At 51.3% G+C, this 23,833-nt stretch overlaps 1 protein-coding gene across 1 annotated transcript in view; it reads left to right on the top strand.

Moving 5' to 3' along the window:
• Window positions 1–23,606, top strand: part of LZTS1 (leucine zipper tumor suppressor 1) — a 59,641-nt gene extending 36,035 nt beyond the window's left edge. Inside the window, exons 2-4 of the mRNA XM_012435362.3 lie at window positions 13,905–14,383; window positions 15,959–16,762; window positions 19,451–23,606. Coding sequence (XP_012290785.1) covers window positions 14,039–14,383; window positions 15,959–16,762; window positions 19,451–20,089 — 1,788 coding nt within the window. The 5' untranslated portion in view covers window positions 13,905–14,038 and the 3' untranslated portion in view covers window positions 20,090–23,606. The remainder of the gene's footprint in view (window positions 1–13,904; window positions 14,384–15,958; window positions 16,763–19,450) is intronic.
• Window positions 23,607–23,833: the final 227 nt, after the last annotated feature.

The following is a 23,833-nucleotide window of genomic DNA, read 5'->3' as shown; positions in this document are numbered from 1 at the left end:
GGAAGGGTCAAGGACAAGGAACACAAACAGGAGGAGGAATTCAGATAAGGAAAGCTAGATCGGGCAGAGTATCTATGGGGGGAGGGGGAATGGGGAGAATCATCATAAAAGGGGAGTCAATTAGCCCTGGGCACGTGCCCCATTCAGTCCCAGAGAGACTTCTGCTGGGGAGCTGGCTGGAGGCCCGCCCACCAGTCTGGTGCAGCCTGGGCCCCCCAGCTCCAGCTGGCAGATGCCTGGGGACTGCTCTCAATTCTCTGCAAGAGCAGCTGCCCTCCTGGAGGCAGGTCTGGTGAGATGGGAGTGGCGGTGGGGGAGGGGAGTCCTTCCTAAAGGACCTGCTCTTTTAAGACAAGCGAGGATCTAATTCTAGCATCTTTCCATGCTACTGCACTATAATTTCACATGCACTTTGGTTTCAATGCATCCGATGTGTGCTGTCCTCACTGTGGTCAAGCATTTTTATATCTGTGATTTCATTTAATCCTGACAGTGGCTGGGCCTTGGTATCAACTGTGCTTATCTGACACACGAGGAAATGGAGACGCTGAAAGATTGAGTCATTTGCCTGATGACACAACAGACCCATCGGTCTGGGATCTTTTGTCGAGGGCGTAATGCGAACATGCCAGTGAAGCGTGTGCCAAGTGTGAGGTCTGAGCTGGGTGTGGTGGCTCACGCCTGTAATCCCAGCACTTTGGGAGGCCGAGATGGGTGGATCACAAGGTTAAGAGATGGAGACCATCCTGGCCGACATGGTGAAACCCTGTCTCTACTAAAAATACAAAAATTAGCTGAGTGTGGTGGCGCACATCTGTAATCCTAGCTACTCGGGAGGCTGAGGCAGGGGAATCACTTGAACCTGGGAGGCGGAGGTTGCAGTGAGCTGAGATAGCGCCACTGCACTCCAGTCAGGCCACAGAGCGAGACTCCATCTCAAAAAATAAACAAGTAGTGTTTCGTCCTAAGGACCTGCAACTGTGCTAGCCACATGTAAAGAGTAGGCAGGGCCCAGAAAGTGAGATGAGTGTCTCAGAGCAGGAGTGAGGCAGCACCAGAATTAGAGCTCTTGTTCCCTGACTACAGTTCCCCCGGACCCCTGCACCTCACTGTTATCCAGCCCCCCACATGGAGAGCAGGTCTGAACTCTTGGGCTCTCAGCACTCTGGGGACAAAGAAGCAGGAGGAAAACAACACAAGGACAATACCAGAAACCAGGGGACCTGACAGCCCAAACAGCATCCTCCACCAGGGTGCCTGAGAGGTGAGGCAGATAAGAGAGTAACTTTTTTCTTTTTTTTTTTTCTTTTTGAGATGGAGTCTCACTTTGTTGCCCAGGCTGGAGTGTAGTGGTGCGATCTTGGCTCACTGCAACCTCTGCCTCCCGGGTTCAAGTGATTTTCCTGCCTCAGCCTCCTGAGTGGCTGGGACTACAGGTGTGTGCCACCATGCCTGGCTGATTTTTGCCTTTTTAGTAGAGACAGGGTTTCACCATGTTGACTACGCTGGTCTTGAACTGCTGACCTCAGATGATCCGCCTGTCTTGGCCTCCCAAAGTGCTGGGATTATAAGCGTAAGCCACAGCACCCAGCCGAGAGAGTAACTTTCACCTTTTCTGTAAAAGAAAAAATTAAAAACCACTTACATGCTAGGGGCAGAGATGGACTAGCTCTAACTCAGCAAATTCCTAAGAAAGCTGCATTTTCAGTTAAATTTGTATTACTTTTTAAACCCTTTTTGTTTAGGTATACATAGCTGTCAGATCTCTCAACCAGATCCTCAAAAGCAGAAACTCTGCCTTGCGATTTTTGTCTTGGTTCAAAACTCCGAACAGGATTGATTGGTTGTTCAGGAAGAAGATGGATGCACTTCCCCCCAGGTGACCAATTGACTCAAAGTCTAAGTGATGAATCTTTGGGTGAAAAGCAGATTTGGGTTCTGGTAGTATATAGACTTGGCTTCGGTATTTGCATGTGTGGAGACTTCAGTTTAAGTCACATGCCCTCTGGGGGCCTCAGCTTCCCTTCTGTGAACTGGGTCAGTAGTTCCTGTGCCTCCTTATGAGCTGATTTTATTAAAAATATTTATTGAGGGCCAGGTATGGTGGCTCACACTGGTAATTCCAGCATTTGGGGGGCCAAGGCAGGAGGATCACTTGAGCCCAAGAATTTGAGACCAGCTTGGGCAACATAGTAAGCCCTGCTCTGTCTCTACACAAAATTGGACAGTTATGGTGGTATATACCTGTAGTCCTAGCTACTTGGGTGGCTGAGGCAGGAGGATCTCTTGAGCCTGGGAGGTTGAGGCTGCAGTGAGCTAGGACTGTACCACTGTACTCCAGCCTGGACAACAGAGTGAGACTCTGTATCCAAAAAAAAAAAAAAAATTATTGAGCACCTATTTTGTTCTTAGCAATGTGTTTGACCCTATGTGTGATACAAATAACCTTTAGCCCTAGCTCTGCCTTTAAGGGGGTTGAAAGATAAGTGGGGTGACAGACTTTTACCCCTGAGAAGTTAGATGAGGCAAGAGCTGTCTGCAGGCTATGCAGGCTGAGGGCCAAGGGAGCTGAGCACCAAGGAGCAACTGTGGCCGAGGGGTTTGGGCTCTGCCCAGAGCAGGGAGATGGGAGCCAGGCCTAAAACAGGGCTGTATTTGTTCTTAGAAAGGAAGCTGAGGTTTCATGATGAGATTCAAGGGTGGTTTTCTCCCCATCTTTTTTTTTTTTTTTTAAGAGAGTCTCTCTGTTGCCCAGGCTGGAGTGTGTGGCATGATCATAGCTCACTGCAACCTCCAACTCCTAGGCTCAAGCAATCCTCCCACCTCAGCCTACCGAATAGCTGGGACTACAGGCATTGTGACATTGTGCCTGGCTCATTTTTAAAAAAATCTTTTATAGACTTGGTGGAGAGGGTCTCACAATGTTGCCCAGGCTGGTCTCGAATTCCTGACCTCAAGCCATCCTTCTGCCTTGGCCCCACAAAGTATTGGGATTATAGGCATGAGCCACCACACCTAGCTGAGATTCAAGTTCTTTATGAGAGGCCTTGCTCCTCTTCTCTGCAGTCAACAAGATGTTTGCCATGCTGTCTACCCGGGGGGACAATGTGAATGAATAATAGTGAGTGTGAAGTTCTCCAGGTTGCACAGATGGAACTGAGCATGAAAATGCAAAGGCGTGGTTCCCATGGCTAAGATTAGAAATTATCCTGGGCTGGTGATGCCGGCCCAGTGGGAAGGAGAGAGCTACAGGCAGAGCGCTGATCCCTGCCCCGCAACCACCCATTCCTGGAGGCAGCTTGCTGCCCGACCTGGGACTGAAGCCACAGCTTCCTTTGCCTTCTGGGCACTTGAACCCACAGGGTTGAATCAGAGCAGCGCCGCAAGTCCAACAGGCTGGACTCCCATTTGTATCAGACAACCTGACACACACACGTACACACCCCACATTTCCCCTTTCCACATGCCCCCAGGTAGATCAGGGGCTGCTCTTTCTCCTCTCTCCCTCTTCCGCTCAGCTGTAAATGAAACCCACTTAGTCCTGTCCTGTTAGTAAAATAGACAGAATACAGGGTTGGAGCCTGGAATTCGTAATATGAGCTTGGTAAGTCCCTTTTCTGCCGTGGCCTCAGGGTGTAGTGAAGCAGTTGGGGCAGAGGACGGCTGAGGTCCTGCCTGGCTGGTTATGCCTCAGGTTCCAGGCTGCCGAAGGGCAGGGAGCTCCTCTGTACCTGCAGCAGGTCAACCCCTCTGCTTGGCCAAAGCTCCTTCACCCCACCTGGTTACAGGGCTCCTCCCTGGGCCTCAGCTCTGTCAGTGCCCCTCTTCTGAGTAACAGCAACTTCTCCTCCCCACCCCCAGAGTAACACAACCAAGTCTGACTCAGGGCTCTCTGTCTCATTGCTGCTGTCTTCCATTGATGTCTTGGCTAATAGCAGTCCTAGATGTCACCTCTTCTGGACAGTTTTAATTTAAGGAAGGGGGCTTTGAAAACTAGACAGCTTCTGAGACCCCAATAAAATAAATCTTAGTAAAGCTTCCACATGTGGAAAAATCATCATATAAATGAGGGTTTTTGCAACAGAACGGAAACATCTAAGTAGCGTAAAAGAAATGAGGTGGAGGCTGGGTGCAGTGGCTCACGCCTGTAGTCTCAGCACTTTGGGAGGCCAAGGCAGGAGGATCACAAGGTCAGAAGTTCAAGACCAGCCTGGTCAACGTGGTGAAACCCCATCTCTACTAAAAATACACAAATTAGCTGGGCGTGTTGGTGCTTTCCTGTCATGAGAGAGAGAGAGAGAGAGAGAAAGAGAAAGGAGAGAAAGAGAGAGGAAAGAAGGAAGGAAGGAAGGAATATTACACAGCAGGTAAATGGGAAGATCTAGCTCTACATGCTGTCCACATGAATGGATCCCAAGTATGGAATAAAAGCTTAAATAAGACAATCAAGGTTGTAGAATGATACATATGCCATTTACGTAAAGTAAAAAACATACAGTAATCATAGACGTTAAAATATGTTTAATGATCCAAAAATGTTCCCACTCAAATCTTGAGAAATTTCCCCCTGGGGAGAGAAATTAAGGGTGGGAGTGGAGCGAAGGAATAGGGAATGGGGACTCCAACTCTGAGATGTTTGTTTCGTTTCTGAAACAAATATGGTAACATTTGAACAACTGTCAATTCTGCATGGGGTACTTGGGTTAATTTTGTACCTATTTCCATATCTTAAAAATTCATTAAACAGAGGGTAAAGGAAACTGTAGTGTGGGATGTCTGATGGGCATCAGGCGAGCCTTTGGGAGACACCGTTCCCTGAGCCCTGCTTGCCAGTCTAGAGGGCCTGCCCATCTGACCGCCAGACCCCTTCTTCCACCTCGCACCCCCTTTTGAGTGGTCTAAAGTCTGCTCACCTCTTGGGGATTGGATCAGCTGCAGGCTGGAGTCAGTGTGGAGGGATGGGGCTGCCTTGAGAGGATACCACACATTTGCTTTGGTTTCACTTCCAATGGTCTCTGCAGTTCCTGAAGGGAAGCAGGGAGTCATTCAAGTGAAGTCAGTAACCCAAGACCAGGCTATTCATTCCTCTCCAAAGTTCATGTTCGATCCCCCAGAGCAGGATGTATTAATGTTTTTAAACTAGGTCAATCAAGGGGCATTAGGGGTCAGGGAACCCCTAAGAAGTTAGAGCCAAAATGTTGGAGGAGGGTGCATTTTTCTGAAGAGGGGGTTGACAGCTCTCATTAAATTCTTAAGAGGTCTCACACACACACAAAAAAAGACTGAAATTAATCCAGACCCTTATGTTGTGGTTGGAAACTGAGCCCGGAGGGGGCTCCAGGCTCTGCACCAGAGAACCACATCTCCCACCCCAGTCTCTGCCTGCTTCCAAGTTCAGGGTGGTCGTGGAGCAGGCAGTGGCACTAAGACCTCTGTGGCCAGGCCAGCTTCTGCCCTGGGAGTCCAGCCCCGCAGTGCTTCTCAAATCAACAGAGCATCTCAGAGAGGTCTCCTGGGGAATAATAATGAGAAAGAATAACAATAACCAGCACTGGGGATTTTGCAAAATACTTTCTAAGCTCCTACTTCCTTTCCCTTCCATAATGAAGTCATGTGGCAGGGCTGGCATGGTTACCTTCATGTTACAGGTGAGGAAACTGAGGCATAGAGAGGTTAACATAGCATGCTCAGAGTTACACTGAATCAGTGACTCAAGTGCGGTTTTAAACTCATATTTTCCTTTCCTTTCCCACAAACCAGGTTTCTTTGTTTTTGTTTTGTTTTGAGATGGAGTCTTGCCCTGTCACCCACGCTGGAGGGCAGTGGCGTGATCTCAGCTCACTGCAACCTCTGCCTCCTGGGTTCAAGATGCTCCTGCCTCAGCCTCCCAAGTAGCTGGGATTACAGGCATGCACCACTACGCCCAGCTAATTTGTGTATTTTTAGTAGAGATGGGGTTTCACCATGTTGGTCAGGCTGGTCTCAAACTCCTGACCTCATGATCTGCCCACCTCGGCCTCCCAAAGTGCTGGGATTACAGGCATGAGCCACTGCCCCCAGCCCAAACCAGATTTCTTAACCACAGAGCCATTGACAATTTGGGTGAAATCATTCTTTGTTGTGGGGCTGTCGTGTGTGTTCATCGTAGGATGTTTAACAGCATCACTGGCCTCTACTCACTGAATAACAGTAGCACCCTTGTCATGACAAGCAAAAATGTCTTGTCTCCAGGTCCTGCCAAATTACCCACATCTGAGAACGGCTGCTCTAACATGAAGCCCAAGTTCATCCAGACCTCTGTGCCCTTGCACATTGCTGTTCCCGATGATGGGATCATTTTACAAAACCACTTTATCAGTCTGGCTCTTCTCCAATGTCACCTTCTCAGAGGCTTTCCTGGCCACTCCACCTAAAGTAGTAGACACACATGCACACATGTACACACACATTCACACATTCACACATGCACAAAGACGTGCACACATGTACACACACACACTTGTCCCTCCCTGTCTCTTTGGCTTTTGTTTTCTGTACCATTCGCTAACTGTTCTCCTCCCTTCTCCCCTCCCCTCTTCCCCACCTGATCCTCTGCATTTTGCACAGTACTTAGCCCATGTCAGATGCTGAATGTATATTTTTGAGTAGATGACCAAATGAACCCCCACACTGCAGCCCTGTCAGCTCAGTCCTGCCAGCAGGCTACTTGGCAGAGCAGTTACTGAGGAAACACTTGGCTGGGTGGGCTTAGGGAGTGGGCAGTACAAGAGTTTGCATCGTTGTGGGCCGGCAGAGGGCAAAGGTGTTGGGGGGAATGGATGGGGTAAAGAGGGGCAAGTGCAGAATGCAGAGATGCCCGCAGTGCAGCACAGCCTTGAGTTCACTGCTGAGTGCTGGCCGGCCCTTCCCCCTGCTCCTTACGCTTAGGGGAGGAGGTGTGGGATGGAGAGGCGTGGGATGGAGAAGGAGGGAAGGATGTCAGGGAGCGGTAGGGGAAATAACAGAAGCTGAGTGGGAGGGAGGAGGCAGGAGGCAGGGTGGCTGGAGACTAAGCATCTCCAACTTAGGGAGTGACCTCTGCATACTGCATGGTGGCAAAGGAGGAGGAGGGCATGCATGAATCCTCCACTCCTCTTCCCAGCCAGAACCTGGGACTTGGTGTGGGCCAAGGCATAGCTGCTTCAATTCATGGGAAGGGAAACTATTGGTTTGGGATGGGAGGATGAGTCAGGTTATTTCACAACTCTCTCAGTCCAGACAGACCCTTTGCAACCCCATGCCTCTGTCTCCACATTCCAGAAAGGGACCATCAGAGGCAGGTGTCACTTTGTCTTGAGCCTTGGTTTCCTTTGGGAAGGGAAGTGCAGAATGGGGTTGTGGAAGGGGCAGCTCAGGTGCTCCCACTACTTTTGAGTAGAAGCCACTCAAAAGTGAGGGCTTCCCGCAATATCCTGGGCCTTTCCCTGTCCTGGTGGAGCAGCCACCCACAATGCAGGTGGGCTAGGGGAGGAGAGGTCATGTCAGGGAGGGGTACAAGGGCTGGGACTGGTCCTGGGGCTGGATTCTGAGAAGGGTAGGGAGGGTGGTTCCTTTCCACCAGCTGCTTTAGGTTCCTCTTCTCTTTTTCTCTCTTCTCTTCTCTCTCTCTCTCTTTTTTTTTTTTTTTTTGAGATGGAGTCTCTCTCTGTCGCAAGGCTAGAGTGCAGTGGCACCATCTTGGCTCACTGCACCCTCCATCTCCCAGGTTCAAGTGATTATCCTGCTTCAGCCTCCCGAGTAGCTGGGAGTACAGGAGCCCACCACCATGCCTGGCTAAGATTTTTATATTTTTAGTAGAGACAGGGTTTCACCATGTTGGCCGGGATGGTCTCAATCTCTTGAACTTGTGATCCACCTGCCTTGGCCTCCAAAGTGCTGGGATTACAGGCATGAGCCACTGTGCCTGGCCTGTCTCTTCTCTTAAGGTCTAAAGCCCAACTCTAGCTAGATTCCTTCAGTAGGAACTCTGGTAGTAGGTCACCATGCCATGCAGGATCACTGTGCCATGTGGGGTCACCATGCCATGTGGAGTGTGAGGCTCTGCAGTTCCGTTACCTTCTCTCTGTACTCCTTCTCTCTTCCTCTCCCCTTCCCGAATCCCCAGCATCTATGTGATTTCTTGTTTTCACCCCAGGGAGGTACTCCCAGCCAAGGGGAATTTGCTTCCCAGAAATAAAAATGTGTCTCTTCACCCTGTTCTTATGGAGGGCAGAGACAGCAAGTTGGATGGGGGCAGGTGAGAAGATGGATTTGGGAACCAGGATGGAACACAGCCGAGTTTTGTGTAATGCTCTCGCCAAGCTGAGAGTGGAACAAGTCTAGACATTTAAAGGTGATTAGCTTAGCTTTAAGTGGATCCCAAAGTCACCCCAAACTTCAAAGCTCCTGTGTGTGTGGAGACCTGGGAGTGGTGAGCTGGGTATCTGGGTTGAGGGACAGGAATGCTCTCAAGAGGACTGGAGCTGGCCATTCTTCAGCCACCCCTGTCCTGGGCTCCTGGCATCGCCTGTCTTCTTCCTCCTGACCCTCTAGGACACAGCACAAGGCTGCTGTACAGGTGAATGACAGAGCTTACGAATGCCTGCAACCTTGTTGGCATTCGCTTACAACCTTGTTGGCATTTGCTCAAAAGGGAAACGAAGCTCCACTAGAGAAGGCTGCCTTTGAATCCTCCTCTAGGCTTCCTCTTTCCTAACCCAGGAAGTTCCCTTTGCTATCTGGGACAGGAACCCTAACATCTCTCGGCCTCACCTACAGTCCCCAGCAATGTGAGATTTTAGCATGGAGATTGTGGCGTTTGGGCCTGGGGTCCAATCCCACCTTCGTCACTGGCCAGCTGAGTGGCCAGGGCCACCATCCCACCTCCTGACTCTGTGCCTCATTCTCCCCTTTTTTGTTCTAGGAGCTCTAGATACAAAAAACCTTTGCTCTCACAGTGTTTGTATCCTGGTAGCGATAAACACAATGAACCCTAAATTTAAGAATAAGATATAGCCAGATGTGGTGGCTCACACCTGTAATCCCATTGCTTTGGGAGGCCAAGGTTGGGAGAATAGCTTGAGGTCAGTAGTTTAAGACCAGCATGAGCAACTTAGCGAGACCCCATCTCTACAAAAAAAAAAAAAAATTAATTAGCCAGGAGCAATGCTGTGTGCCTGTCACCCCCTCTACTCTGGAGGCTAAGATGGGAAGATCACTTGAGCCCAGGAGCTGCAGGCTTCAGTGAGCTTGATCACTGTGTCACCTACTGCACTTCAGCTTGGATGATAGAACGACACTCCGTTTCTAAAATTAAAAAATAAAAAAGAACAATAAGATTAGTAGAGGTGAGAGCAAGCATTGCCTAGGGAATAAACAGGTTGGTAGATAGTAACAGGGGAAGGGTGCAAGGGTTTCAAGGGTAACTGGAGAAGCCATCTTACGGAGGTGAGACTCAAGTTGAGAACTAGAAAAATGAGAAAGGCTGATCCATGTGAAGAGCCCAGGGAGGAGAATTCCAGGCAGGGGCAGCAAGCGCAGCGGCTCCTAGATGGGTCAGGGCTTTGTGTTCACCCACCAGGAAAGAGAGGAGTGTGGCTGTCCCTGTGGCCAGGCAGGCCAAGGTGAGGAGTGCGCATTGTACTCTAACACAGTGGGAAGCCTGGAAGGGTTTCTATCAGGAAGTCTTATGACCTGGACGCTTCGGATGTTTCTGATGAACAGACTACGGAAAGACACATTGGGAGGCTCTTTCAAGGCCCGGGTGAGGGGGGATGGAGGTGGAGCAGGAGAACCATGCACAGATCTCTTTAGCCCCGATGTTGTCCATAGCCTCCAGCGGTGTCATAGGCTTGAAGGTAATACATATCACACACACATACCTGTAGAGTGCCTACCATGTGCCAGGCGCTGTACTTTACTTTTGTTCATTTGTTTCATCTCCCTAATGTCCCTATGTAATATTAATATTTTCATTTTGTAAATGAAGAAACCTCAGAGAAACTGATTTTAAAATCAGAATCCTGCTGATGCTGCAGCCGATGGTCTGGTCTGCACAGCTCTGCAGGTAGAGCTGCTCGTCAGTGTGTACTGCGTGGCAAAAAAAGGAGCCCCTGGTCCGAGGAGCATGTTGCGCAGAGCACGGGAGGGTCTTTTGGCCCAAAATGACACCCCTGCCTGTGGACCAGAGTAGAATTTTCGCCCCATAGGACCTAGAAGTCTCAGCTAAGCTAGAGATGGATGACCTTGGGGGATGAAAACACATTTTGTCAGTGTCAGGTTCATATCAGCAGGGCCCACCCTGTGCTCCTAAGTCACACCTCACAGGAATGGGATGCGGAAAGATTGCATTTAGAAAGAAAGGAATAGTTCTAGAAAATGAGTGTGGACATTGAAGATCAAGACCCATAGGGATGATGGATGCTGGCAGGGACCATGCTCACAATATAAGTAACAGATACCAATAAGAATGCCTAGCATTTATTGAGTGCCTACTGTATACTAAGTATTGAGTAAATGTTCCAGAGCCATTATCATATTGTGGTATTTCTTAAATTTCTCACAACGATCCTATGAGGTAGGCTTCACTGTGTTTCCTTGAGTCTATGAAGCCATCAGTTTAATAAAAGATTTTCATGTAAAAATATGTATTAAACTGAGGCAATGAAGTTTCATTGTGCTGTGCTTTTCTTAAAGAAATATAGAACATATTCATTCATAACATAACCTCTTTATTCTTCAGGATAATAATACAAGTTTGAATCAAAGCCTTGATATTCAGAGTCACAGAATGTCCATGCACAACTGCTAATTGTAAAAAAAAAAAAAAAAAAAAGTATATATATATAATGAAATTAAAATTTAAAAACAGAGTCAGAGGGTTTCTGGCTCACTTTTAGCTGTGCCCGTTCGTTCTCCATGCCCCACCTGGGATTTCTTTAGCCCCTTTAGGGTTGATGATGGTTTAATTTAGAGCAGAGCAAAGAACAGGGGCTCCTTCCACATCTCCTGTTTTATTAAACGTGTGGCTTTCCCCCTCTTAACTGGATTGCCTGCCTTTTGACTAAGAATTACTTCACGGTGCATGACAATCACAAAACCTCTCCTAGCTTTGAAAATCATGTGATCTAAACTTAGTGATTTGCCTGAATCTGCACATGTGCTGGTATTGACACCCCAGTTTCTTCTGTCTGGTGACTGACAAGGTTATTATTGTTTTAAGCATTGATTACAAGATGCTATACTATTACTTGGAAAAAAAAAATGTGCCCAGTGCGGCGGCTCATGCCTGTAATCCCAGAGCACTTTGGGAGGCTGAGGCTGGTGGATCACCTGAGGTCAGGAATTTGAGACCAGCCTGGCCAACATGGCAAAACCCCATCTCTACTAAAAATACAAAGATTAGCCAGACATGATGGTATGCACTTGTAATCCTAGCTACTTGAGAGGCTGAGGTGGGAAAATTACTTGAACCGGGGAAGTGGACGTTGCAGTGAGCCAAGATCATACCACTATACTCCAGCCTGGGCAACAGAGTGAGACTCCATCTCAAAAAAAAAAAAAAAAGAGTTTAAGGGTATCTTAGAATTAGTTCTTAACACTGAAGGTTAAAGATGTTAAATAGTTTACCTTCCATGTCACAGCTGGCAGGTGATGTAACTGGAATGCACACCAACCCAGCTGGGTACTTCTCAACATCAAGGCTGTGATGACTTCCTCCTTCTTTCTCTCTTGAATCCTCTTAATCCACCATTCCTCCAAAACTGCTCTTGTCTTGGTTACCAAAGACTTCCACATGGCCAAATGCATTGACTAATTCTCAATTGTTATCTTACTTCAGCAGCACTTGACACCTTTTTTTTTTTTTTTTTTTTTGGAGACAGGGTCTCACTGTGTCACCCAAGCTGGAGTGCAGTGGCATGATCTCAGTTCACTACAACCTCTGCCTCCCAGGTTCAGGCTATTCTTATGCCTCAGTCTCCCGAGTAGCTGGGACTACAGGTGCATGCCACCATGCCCCTTTTGCTTGGCTAATTTTTTGTACTTTTAGTAGTGACTGGGTTTCACCATGTTGGCCAGGCTGGTCTCGAACTCCTGACCTCAGGTGATGCACCTGCCGAGGTCTGCCAAAGTGCTGGGATTACAGGCATGAGCCACCACTTCTGACACCATTTTTAGGAAACAATTTCTTGACTTGGCTTTCTTAGGTCTTTTACATCCAGATTACCCTCAAAATCTTCTCTGCTACTCTTCTTTGTTTCTCCTCACCTGCCTGACCTCCAGATGCTGAGTGCTCCATGTGAACCATCCTCAGGCTTCTCTTGTCTTTCTGCATTCGCTCTTTGGTGATCCCATATAGTCTTATAGCCACTTCCACATTCACAGCTCTGCCATGTGCATCTGCAGCTCCCAGCAGCTACCCACTCACCCTCCTGCCTACTCTCCATCACTCCCTAGATGCCAAATAGGCTTTGCAAACTGAATGCCTTCAACCCAACTCCTCTCTTTGTCATCATCCCGGACTCCTCTCTTTCTCTCACTCCCTACTTCTGATCCTTTAGCAAGTCCTATCAGCTCAACCTCAGATTACATCGAAAACTGTTTTTTAGAGACAGGGTCTCGCTGTGTTACCCAGGCTGGTCTTGAACTCCTGGCCTCGAGTGATCCTCCTGCCTTGGCCTCCCAAAGTGCTGGGATTACAGACGTGAGCCACCGCCACATCTGAAACTCAATCCACAACTACCACCCTACACTAGGTCTATTAGTCATTCTGCAACCAGCTCACCACTTCTATCCTGGTCTTTCCCACCAGAAGCCAGAATGACCTTCCCCAGCCTAAGGCAGAACAAGGTGTCAACTGTTTAAAGCCATTGAGGGGCTCCTTGTCTCAACCTAAGCAAAGCCAGAAGAACTCTTACAGCTGCCCAGCCTCCTTGTTATCTGGGGTCTGCTGGCTCCTGGCTTCTGTTTCTCCTTCCCAGTCTTGCTAATTGTTCTCCAGCCAGGCTGCTTCCCATGCAGGTCACACAGCCAGCCCCCTCTGCCTCAGGGACTCAGGCTTTTGTACTTTGGCCTTCTTCTGGTAACCCTTCTCCCCCCAGATTTCCACATGGCTTACCCCTCATTTTCTTTTCTTTTTTTTTTTGAGACAGGGTCTCCCTCTGGTTGCCCAGGCTGGAGTGCAGTGGCTCGATTGTGGCTCACTGCAGCCTTGGTCTCCGGGACTCAGACGATTCTCCCACCTCAGCCTCCCAAGTAGCTGGGATTACAGGCATGCACCACTATGCCCGTCTAATTCTTGTATTTTTAGTAGAAACAGAGTTTCTCTAAGTTGCCCAGGCTGGTCTCAAACTCCTGGACTCAAGCAATCTGCCCACCTCAGCCTCTCAGAGTGCTGGGATTACAGACATGAATAGCTGTCCCCTCTTTTTCTTGAGGCCTCCTTAAATGCTACCCTAACAAAAGAGACCTCCCTGCATAAAAGAGCCACCTCCCAGAAATCTGTTCTGTTCTCTCTCTTCCAGTTTTTCCCCCAGCACTAGTACCACTTGCTATAGTACACATTGGTTTGCTTCTGGCCTCTCCACACCACTGTACTCCTAAGTTCCAGGAATGCAGGGACTGTGACTGTTTTAGTCACTTGCTGGGTCCCGAGTGCTCAGAGTAGAGGCTCGCCTGAAGTGGGCTCCCGGAGAATGTTTGTTGAATTATCAGACAAAGGAAGAAGGAATGGAGCACCCAGGAGTGGAGACAGAGCTGACCACTGATAATGCGTTTTTCTACTGCCCGGATTTGGAAGTCGGAATAAGCGCCCCTTAAACCACCGTTAAGGACTGTGCTGTGACCACTCCCACCCAGGCTGACTTCTGTCTTGTGTCTCCTTCCAGGTCTACGGCTCTCGCAGGCTCTGTGAGGGCTTTGCTATGACTGCAGTCCCCTCGCGGAGACAGAACTGCCCCTTGCTGCCGCAGCCTCTCCAAATCCCCGCCCCGCCCTGCCCCATCCTCAGCCCTGCGTCACCATGGGCAGTGTCAGTAGTCTCATCTCCGGCCACAGCTTCCACAGCAAGCACTGCCGGGCCTCGCAGTACAAGCTGCGCAAATCCTCCCACCTCAAGAAGCTCAACCGCTATTCCGATGGGCTGCTGAGGTTTGGCTTCTCCCAGGACTCGGGCCATGGCAAGTCCAGCTCCAAAATGGGCAAGAGCGAAGATTTCTTCTACATCAAGGTCAGCCAGAAAGCCCGGGGCTCCCACCACCCAGATTACACGGCGCTGTCCAGCGGGGACTTAGGGGGCCAGGCTGGGGTGGACTTTGACCCGTCCACACCCCCCAAGCTCATGCCCTTCTCCAACCAGCTAGAAATGGTAAGCAGGGGTCTCTGGCAAGGGTGAGTGGGTTGGAAAGGCAGGAGAAAGCAAAATGGGGGTAGAGAGCCTGGGGGCAGAGCGGGAGTGGTGACCTAAGCATTTAGACTCCAAGAAGCCGGAGCAGCAGGGGTTCGGGCAGAAGCCTTTGGCCACACCGCAGAGATCAAAGGTTGCCCAAAGGAATTAGAGCATTGCTCAGTCCCCTGAAGCAGAAGTCTCGGGTCAGCCCATAAGCAAAGAGCACAGGGGGCATGTAAGCTTCCCGAAGTCACACTGAAATGTCGCTGAATTGTCAATGCAGGACTCTGGCATTTGCCAAGCCTTGGGAAGGAGAGGGAGCCCTGTTCTCATTTGGAAGCACAGATGAAGAGGATGCAGGCAGGAAGCTAGCCGCTTCTCTCCCCAGAAGACTCGTGGGGATGGGTCGGGTGTTCTCATTTTCTGCCCTGAAGTGCAGTAGCTCCTTGCTCAAGCTGTGCCTGGGGCATCTTTGAATATGGGCTGGAATTTTGTCTTCCATTTAGCAGAGTTGAGAGCAGAAGAGGCCCAGGCACTCAGAACTCCAGCCCTTACACCAGCTCAAGCCCTTGTGCGTCCCACGAGTGGACACTGAAATCAATTTTCCTATTCAGTCCTCTGCCCCTGCCCCGGGGAAATGAATCTAAGGCTTTGATTTACTATGAAAGAGCCTCTTACGTTTGCATAGAGCATTCAGCTTTTCAAACTAAGGGGCTTGTAAACTGCAAAGCACTCCACCGGGGAAAATTACAGTTTTTAAAAAGGACTGTGATTTGGAATGAGTCTCCCAACCTGTGAGGAGGCCAGGTCAGTGTCCTTGCTCCAGGCTTAACGGAAGAGGCAGCAAACAGGAAGAAGGGATGGACCTAGAGAGGGTCACCAAGCTCAGCCGGCCTAATGCCCTAACCTGCCCCACACAGACAGAGTAGGAGCCTCAATATGTGTTTATCACCTCAGGAAGGCTGGGACAAGCTGGTGGCAGGTTGCTATTTCATAGAACAAAGTGCCCAAGTCACCATTGACATTCCCGAGTGACAGAGGGTTCTTTCCTTCTTAAGAGAGACTTTTTTTTTCTTTTTGAGATGGATTCTTGCTCTTGTCGCCCAGGCTGGAGTGCAGTGGTATGATCTTGGTTCACTGCAAACTCCTGCTCCCAGGTCCAAGCAATTCTCCTGCCTCAGCCTCCGAAGTAGCTGGAATTACAGGCATTCGCCACCATCCCTGGCCAATTTTATATTTTTAGTGGAGTTGGGGTTTCACCATGTTGGTCAGGTTGGTCTTGAACTCTCAACCTCAGGTGATCCACCTGCCTTGGCCTTCCAAAGTGCTGGGACTACAGCCGTAAGCCACTGCACCCCACCTCTTAAGAGAGATTTATCACACTCAGCTGCTTCAAAGCAACAGGAGAGGTCTGCTAAGACAAGTGACCAAGAGGGGTGCTACTTGCACTCCGGGAGCCCAGGCTGGCTCCAGGTCGGCATACATGCCTGGGGAGAGAGGGTATAGTGAATGCATAGGGGAGACATGAATCACCGTGGTCCTTTTCCTCTACAGGGCTCCGAGAAGGGTCCAGTGAGGCCCACAGCCTTCAAGCCTGTGCTGCCACGGTCAGGAGCCATCCTGCACTCCTCTCCGGAGAGTGCCAGCCACCAGCTGCACCCTGCCCCTCCAGACAAGCCCAAGGAGCAGGAGCTGAAGCCCGGCCTGTGCTCTGGGGCGCTATCTGACTCTGGCCGGAACTCCATGTCCAGCCTGCCCACACACAGCACCAGCAGCAGCTACCAGCTGGACCCACTGGTCACACCTGTGGGACCCACCAGCCGTTTTGGGGGCTCCGCCCACAACATCACCCAGGGCATTGTCCTCCAGGACAGCAACATGATGAGCCTGAAGGCTCTGTCCTTCTCAGACGGAGGTAGCAAGCTGGGCCACCCAGGCAAGGTGGACAAGGGCCCGTCATGCGTCCGCTCCCCCATCTCCACGGATGAGTGCAGCATCCAGGAGCTGGAGCAGAAGCTATTGGAGAGAGAAGGTGCCCTCCAGAAGCTACAGCGCAGCTTCGAGGAGAAGGAGCTCGCCTCCAGCCTGGCCTACGAGGAGCGGCCGCGGCGCTGCAGGGACGAGCTGGAGGCCCCGGAGCCCAAAGGTGGCAGCAAGCTCAAGCAGGCCTCGCAGAAGAACCAGCGCGCACAGCAGGTCCTGCACCTGCAGGTACTGCAGCTTCAGCAGGAGAAGCGGCAGCTCCGGCAGGAGCTCGAGAGCCTCATGAAGGAGCAGGACCTGCTGGAGACCAAGCTTAGGTCCTATGAGAGGGAGAAGACGAGCTTTGGCCCTGCGCTGGAGGAGACCCAGTGGGAGGTGAGGCCACACTGTACTCATGGGCTTGGGTGGTCAGCGGTTTGCACCAGTCCCCCTCCTCTCCTTCTGGTGCCAGCCAATAGCGTGCAAACACAGACCTCACAGGCAAGTGGGGCTAATGTGCTGGCTTTATCACTCAAAGAAGGGGCTCCCTGCAAACCATGCTGGGGGATTGACTTACCTCTGAGCTTCCTCCTGTCCTCGCTATCACCCTCGTGGCTCCTAGATTTCAGTTTCCCAAGTGAGCCATTAACCAAGAAGCCAGAAGCCAGAGTACTATGGCCCAGCCAGGCTGTGGGCCGACCTCCCTCCAATCTGCTCACAGCAGGCTCAGAAGAAGCACAAGCCATGCCTGAGCTCACTCGGGGCCAGGGGCCCAAGAGAGCACAGAATGTATTTGTTGCTTTGGAGGGAGGAGACGGCACCCACTAGTAAGAGGGGCCCCATTTGTGGCAGGTTTCAGTGATGGAAGTGGTTGCTCCTTGTGGAAGTGTAAGGGGAACTTCTATTGGATGAGCTGAGATGGAAACCTAGGAGAGGAAGGGAAGATTCTCACACTTACACACTCATACACACACACTCCGCCACACTTGGAAATGAGGCATCTGGACCTGACCGTGCTGGAGAACCCCATAACCTCTGCATCCTGTTGGTGGGAAAGCAGCTTTTCTCAGCAGCCGGGTGATCCGGATGACCCGTGAAGCTCAAGTCCATCGTTGAGGCTCTTTACATGCTTGCATCCAGCTTGGTCTGTCCACATGCCTGCCTCACCCCCAGTTCAGAGTCCAAACCTCAATCTACACCCAAAACCCTGGCTACGTGCAAGTCAATGACCAGTGGTTTAGCCTGCCTGCTACTGGCAGCTACATCACCCCCATTTAATACTAATGGTATTGGTTTCTGTGCCAGCCTGATTTCTGTCATCCATGTTTGTGCCCACACCCTCCAACCTCACCCCTGCATGCACCCAGCCCTCCTCTCTCCTCTCTACTGGGATAAAGACTACATCGCATATTCACTACCATACCCAGTGACGAGCACCGTGCTGGCGTGGATGCAGAGCCCAATCCACATCTGCCAAATGCGGAATCACTGTCTTCTCCTCTTGCCCTCCTTCTCTGTTTCCACTCCTATCCCCCATCAAAATTTGGCCAAGAGCAATGATGAAAGCCAAAGCCACTGTGTCTCTGGATCTTGGCCATTGGGGTCATGGTGGCTCATTGGGAGACCAAAGCCAGTCTGGCTGCATCTTAAGGGTGAATGAAGGCCAGAGCATGTGGCTTGACAGAATGGATTCTTGGAAGAAGCTTGGAAGCCACCTTAATATTTCCTTCACAGTAGAAAATTCCCCTTGCCCTCAGTGAAACACTGCATAGTCCTGGAGAAAATTCCACCCTACCCAGGATGCCTGGTTAGGACTAAGAATTTCATTCCAAGGCCAACCCTGTATTCATTTCATGAAGGGAGTGACACAGTTGTAGCTGAGGTGTGGGCCTGGCTTTGAACCTCAGCCTGACCTCTTATAGTCCAGGTGATTCTAAATACATTAGCTATGGTGGTAATGTGGCATAGCGATTAGACTATTAGGATCAAACCTTTGCTATTTTTTTTTTTTTTAGACAGAGTCTCACTCTGTTGCCCAGACTGGAGTGCAGTGGTACAATCTCAGCTCACTGCGACCTCTGCCTCCCAGGTTCAAGCAATCCTCCTGCCTCAGCCCGTCTAGTAGCTGGGATTACAGGCACACACCACCATGCCCAGCTAATTTTTGTATTTTTAGTAGAGACAGGGTTTCACCATGTTGGCCAGGCTGGTTTCAAACTCCTGACCTCATGTGATCCACCCACCTCAGCCTCCCAAAGTGCTGAGATTATAGGCATGAGCCACTGTGCCCGGCCCAAATCCTTGCTTTCATACTTTATGTATGTGTGTGTGTGTGTGTGTGTGTGTGTGTGTTGACCCTCAGGCTGGTCACTTCACCAGCTATTTACTATCATAGTCTCTCCATGCCTCAGTTTCATTGATGTAATAGTACCTACTTTATCGTGTTGTGAGGAATAGATGAGCAAATGTGGGGCTTAGCACTTAATAAAATTATACATTATTAGTAAAAGTATGTTTATAATAATATACTTATGTGTGGTCAGGCGTGGTGGCTCACACCTTTAATCCCAGCACTTTGGAGGGCCGAGGCAGGCAGATCACTTGAGGTTAGGAGTTCGAGACCAGCCTGGCCAACATGATGAAACACTGTCTCATACTAAAAATACAAAAATTAGCTGGACATTGAGGGGGGTGGGGCCTGTAATCCCAGCTACTTGGGAGGCTTAGGCAGGAGAATGGCTTGAACCTGGGAGGCGAAAGTTGCAGGGAGCCAAGATCACGCCACTGCACTCCAGCCTGGGCGACAAAGCAAGACTCCATCTCAAATAATAATAATATACTGTGTGTCATTATACATGATTATTATTATTTGTTTTATCATTTTACTACATAGCATGGCTCCATAACCTGGGGAAAAGGTCACAGCAATGCCAGCTTAGTTTCAGACTGGACAAAGAAGGCTAGAAGCCTGACACCAGGCCACCGCATCCGGAGTGGCTTGTTTATTTTAGGCAGCTGAACTGTCACTTCCCTGGATAAGGACACTCACCTCTTGGCGCTCTGTCTCCACCCCACCCTTGGCAGGTGTGCCAGAAGTCAGGTGAGATCTCCCTCCTGAAGCAGCAGCTGAAGGAGTCCCAGACGGAAGTGAACGCCAAGGCCAGCGAGATCTTGGGTCTCAAGGCGCAGCTGAAGGACACACGGGGCAAGCTGGAGGGCCTGGAGCTGAGGACCCAGGACCTGGAGGGCGCCCTGCGTACCAAGGGCCTGGAGCTGGAGGTCTGTGAGAATGAGCTGCAGCGCAAGAAGAATGAGGCGGAGCTGCTGCGGGAGAAGGTGAACCTGCTGGAGCAGGAGCTGCAGGAGCTGCGGGCCCAGGCCGCCCTGGCCCGTGAGATTGTGCCGCCCACCTTCCCTGAAGACGTGCCCGCCCTGCAGCGGGAGCTAGAGCGGCTGCGGGCCGAGCTGCGGGAGGAGCGGCAAGGCCACGACCAGATGTCCTCGGGCTTCCAGCACGAGCGGCTGGTGTGGAAGGAGGAGAAGGAGAAGGTGATCCAGTACCAGAAGCAGCTGCAGCAGAGCTATGTGGCCATGTACCAGCGGAATCAGCGCCTGGAGAAGGCCCTGCAGCAGCTGGCCCGCGGGGACAGCGCCGGGGAGCCCTTGGAGGGGCTGGAAGGGGCTGACATCCCCTACGAGGACATCATAGCCACCGAGATCTGAGGAGCTGTCTGGGAAGGCGATTCCTGGGGACCTGGCACTGCGAGGCGGGGCTCTTCTGTGCATCCCCCCTGCTCAGCAACTCAGACCCCTCTGAGAGACGCCACTCCCTGGGACACAGACCCAGGAGCCCCGAGGGGTGGACAGGATGGCATTTCCTTCCCTCTCTGATGTCCCAGTGCTTACCTGCCCTGCAGCCCACTCGACCTCAGGCCCTCACTCCTCTGGCTTTCCCAGGAAATGGGTCCAGGAGGTCTCTCTGTTTTGGTTAAGGGCGCTCTAAACTTTGGCCTTTGTTCAAAATAGAGATATCCTTTCCCCCTCCTCCAGGGAAGGTGGCCATACCAAGTACAGAGGCTCCCCTCTGCTTCTCAACCCAACCTCTTTTTCCTCCTGGACACATTGGAATGCCTTGGAAACAGAAAGAAGCCATATATGACGAGAAGCCTTGGAATCTGGCCCCATCACAACCTGAGCTATTTTCTTCTGGCCACAGAGGTGTAGGGTTGGAGTGAGTTGTGGGGGAGCTGGCTTTGAAACCTCAGGGCTGTCCCGGCCCCGGCGAGGCACAGCAAGGAGGGGAGAGCCAGGCAGTCTGGCAGTATGGAGCCCTGTCACAGCCTGAGGAGGGCAGAGGGAGAAGCCAAGGGGTAAGAGCCAGGGGCGGGTGATGGCCAGCCCCTGGGGCCCAACCCCTGTTTGCTGGTTCTTGCGAATGGAAGCTGAGCAGCTTCTGGACAGCTGGTAGCCTTTGACCTCAGTGGCCACTCTTCAAGCCATAGACCCTGAGGCCTTGGGCTGGGTGCTGGGAAGGGAAGGTTGAAGCCATCTTGAACCAGAGGGTGTGGCTTCCTAGCCATCCTTGGCGAGCCTCCCCATCTGGCAGGGAGTCCCTACCAAGTTCAGGTTAGCTGGTGGCTATTCTGGAACGTTTTTCCTTCCCCAGAATTGAGCTTTTGCTTGATCCAGAAGAGATCTAAGATGGCACATATGTGATCTGGGCATTTTCCTCCTCTGCCTACGGCCAGGTTTGGTGGCACATCTCTCCCCTTATCACTTCAGGGCTGAGTTCTGGGTTTCTACAGGTCAGGACAGGTCCTCACAGTGCCAGAAAGCCAGAGCCCCAAGCAGGAAGAAAAAGAGGCATATACACAGCAGTGTGGATAGCCTGGCCACCAGCCATCCTCCCTCCACCTCAAGGCCCCCATTTGTCCCAGACTAAAGGATCCAGAAAGCAGCTCCCTTTCTCAGGAGCTTGGGCAGTGCCCCAGGGAGTCTAGGGTTTCTCTGCAGATACACAGAGCTGGAGGTGGTGGTAGAGAGGGAGAAAAGGTGGAGTTTCTCTGCTGTTTGATTCAGGGATTTTATTTTTGTTTTTAGGAGACAGGGTCTTGCTCTGTCCCCTAGGCTGCATTGCAGTGGCATAATCATAACTCACTGCAGCCTCATACTCCTGGGCTCAAGCAATCCTCCTGACTCAGCTCTCCAACTAGCTGGACTACAGGTGCACGCCACCATGCCTGGCTAACTTTTCTTTTTTTTTTTTTGTAGGGATGGGTCTTGTTTTGTTGCCCAAGCTGGTCTTGAACTTCTGGCCTCAAGCAGTCCACCTGCCTTGGCCTCCCAAAGTGCTGAGACTGTAGATGTGAGCCATTGTGCCTGGCCAGATTTTTCTTTTTTTCTTTTTCTTTCTTTCTTCATTTTTTCTTTCTTGTCTTTTCAGAAGCAAGCCAGGCCTAGCAGGCTGTTCCATGTTCTATTTTTGACTGTAGCCACAGCTGCTGTTCTCAGGACAGCAGCCCTTCCCACATGCCTGCGCCTGCTGCCTGCTGAGGAGGGGAGCCTCTGGGAACTCAAGAGTCCGAGGCCAGTTCCCATGTCAGCCTCGCCCACCACTGGCCCTTAGAGACCCCAAGGTGGGGGTGGGAAGATGCTTCCCTCCTTGCCCCCAGCCCTCCTGGATCCCAGCCCTTCCCTGAGTGCAGGCTGTGAGCAGAGTCACCTTTTCTGTGGCTGGCTCTGTCTTCCTGTCCCTGGGGTTAAACGATGCCCATCCTGCCATGCTCAAATGACAGAGGAGGTTTTCTGGAATTTCAAGCCATTGCTCTTAGTCACAGCCTAGGTTTAAACCTGGAATCTACAAGCCAAAAGTCCCTTGCTGCCTGAGGGTGGAACCCTCCATTGGGCACAGTTCAGACCCAAGTCAAAGACGTCCCATTCCTTGCCCCCCCAGCTCTCAGTTCCTTTATTTTCCACCAGGCTGTGCCTTGTTTGAGTTTTTCCTCCTGGTGAGACTGCCCCACGGAGAGAGAGGAAAGCCTGGCTCCCTGTCCCCAGGCTGGAGACCCCCTACACCAAGAAAGAGCAGCCAGAGTCCAGCGCTCTGCCCTCCAATGTTGCTGGAGAAGTAGTGGCTGCCACCCCCAGGGACAGGCCCTGAGGCACGAGGCTGTGCTCCCCTGTGGTGCACTGGTGCCCTCCATATACAGGAGTGTAGGCTTCTCCGTATCTCCATGGCCCTGTCCCAGGCCAGCCCAGACATGTCCCCACCAGGCTTTGTTTAGTGTCTGACGTGGCAGATGTCTTTCCTGGGCTGCCACCAGTCCAGGCCCCAGAGTGGCCCATGGTGGCACTAGAATGCAAGTGTCCTGCGACTTACTGACCTCACCTTCCTGTGGGTTTTCTTTTCCGTCCTGTCCAAAAGCGCCCTCACTCTTCTTGGACCATACCAGATTCCGCCTCTCTGGAAAGAGGCTCTGGACAGCAGAGGCCTCTAAGCATGGAGCCTGGCCCCAGGCCCCAGACAGGGTGGGCTTCCTGCCCTTTCTTCTGGGCATGCCTGCTGGCACACTGGCCCACTCGGTCGAACCAACCTGCTGTGGCCCCAAAGGACGTCTGCAAGAGAGACCATCACTCCATACCACCTCACCAAGGATCGCACTCTGCCCCTGGGCCTTAGAATGCCTGGACTCTCCCGGGGTTCCCTCCTAGGTCTCCTGGTGAACTCCTGCCAGGCACAAGCAGCCCCTGTAGCACTGAGCTCAGATGGGACTGAGGTATGGGGGTATCTCTCCCCAGAGAGGCAGTGCTGAGCCTCCTGTGCCTGGCCCCAGCCTGGGCCATCTCTTAGGTGAGACAGTTCCCTGAAACGAAGCCAGGCCAGGCTGTAGAAGCAGCAGCTTTGGAAGTGGGGTTTCCCTGCAGACCCAAGTCATCCTGCGGTGGGTGCTGCCATGACAGAGGCTGAATCCCTGGGCCAGCGGGGCTCCTCACCCACCTCCTGTGCAGGTGGACTTCACGCTGTGCCTGCAGGCAGAGCTGGAGCCCCCAGCAGGGGCAGCCTGGGACGGGCGAGCATTTGGAAGATGTACATAGTTATTTTTCTCTTTGTGGTTTCTTGTTTGGTTTGGTTTGCTTTTGACAGCTTCATTTTCTTTCTGATGTCACTTTTTGGCCATGTAAACTATTTGTGGCAATTTTATGTTTTTATTTATGAATAAAGAATGCCATTTCTCATGCCCTCTGGAGCCATGTGTGTCTGCCCTCTGCTCCCCTTGCTGCAGCGTGGCAGCTCCCTGGGAACTCCCACCTTGGAATGGGAAAGATGACATCCCTTCCCCCAGTGAGGGGATGAGGGAGGTGACACAGGGCAGTGGGAAAAAGGGGCCTAGGGGTTAGACAGGCTTCAGCTGGCCCCTGCCACCATCACCTACCCCGGGACCTTATCTGTGAAATAGAGGAAAAGGG

Source organism: Aotus nancymaae, unplaced genomic scaffold (assembly GCF_030222135.1).
Source record: "Aotus nancymaae isolate 86718 unplaced genomic scaffold, 86718_ANA_hifiasm-v0.15.2.pri h1tg000079l, whole genome shotgun sequence".
Classification (NCBI taxonomy): domain Eukaryota; kingdom Metazoa; phylum Chordata; class Mammalia; order Primates; family Aotidae; genus Aotus; species Aotus nancymaae.
Note: the sequence above shows the minus strand (reverse complement) of the source record. Positions and strands in the feature narration are given on the sequence as shown.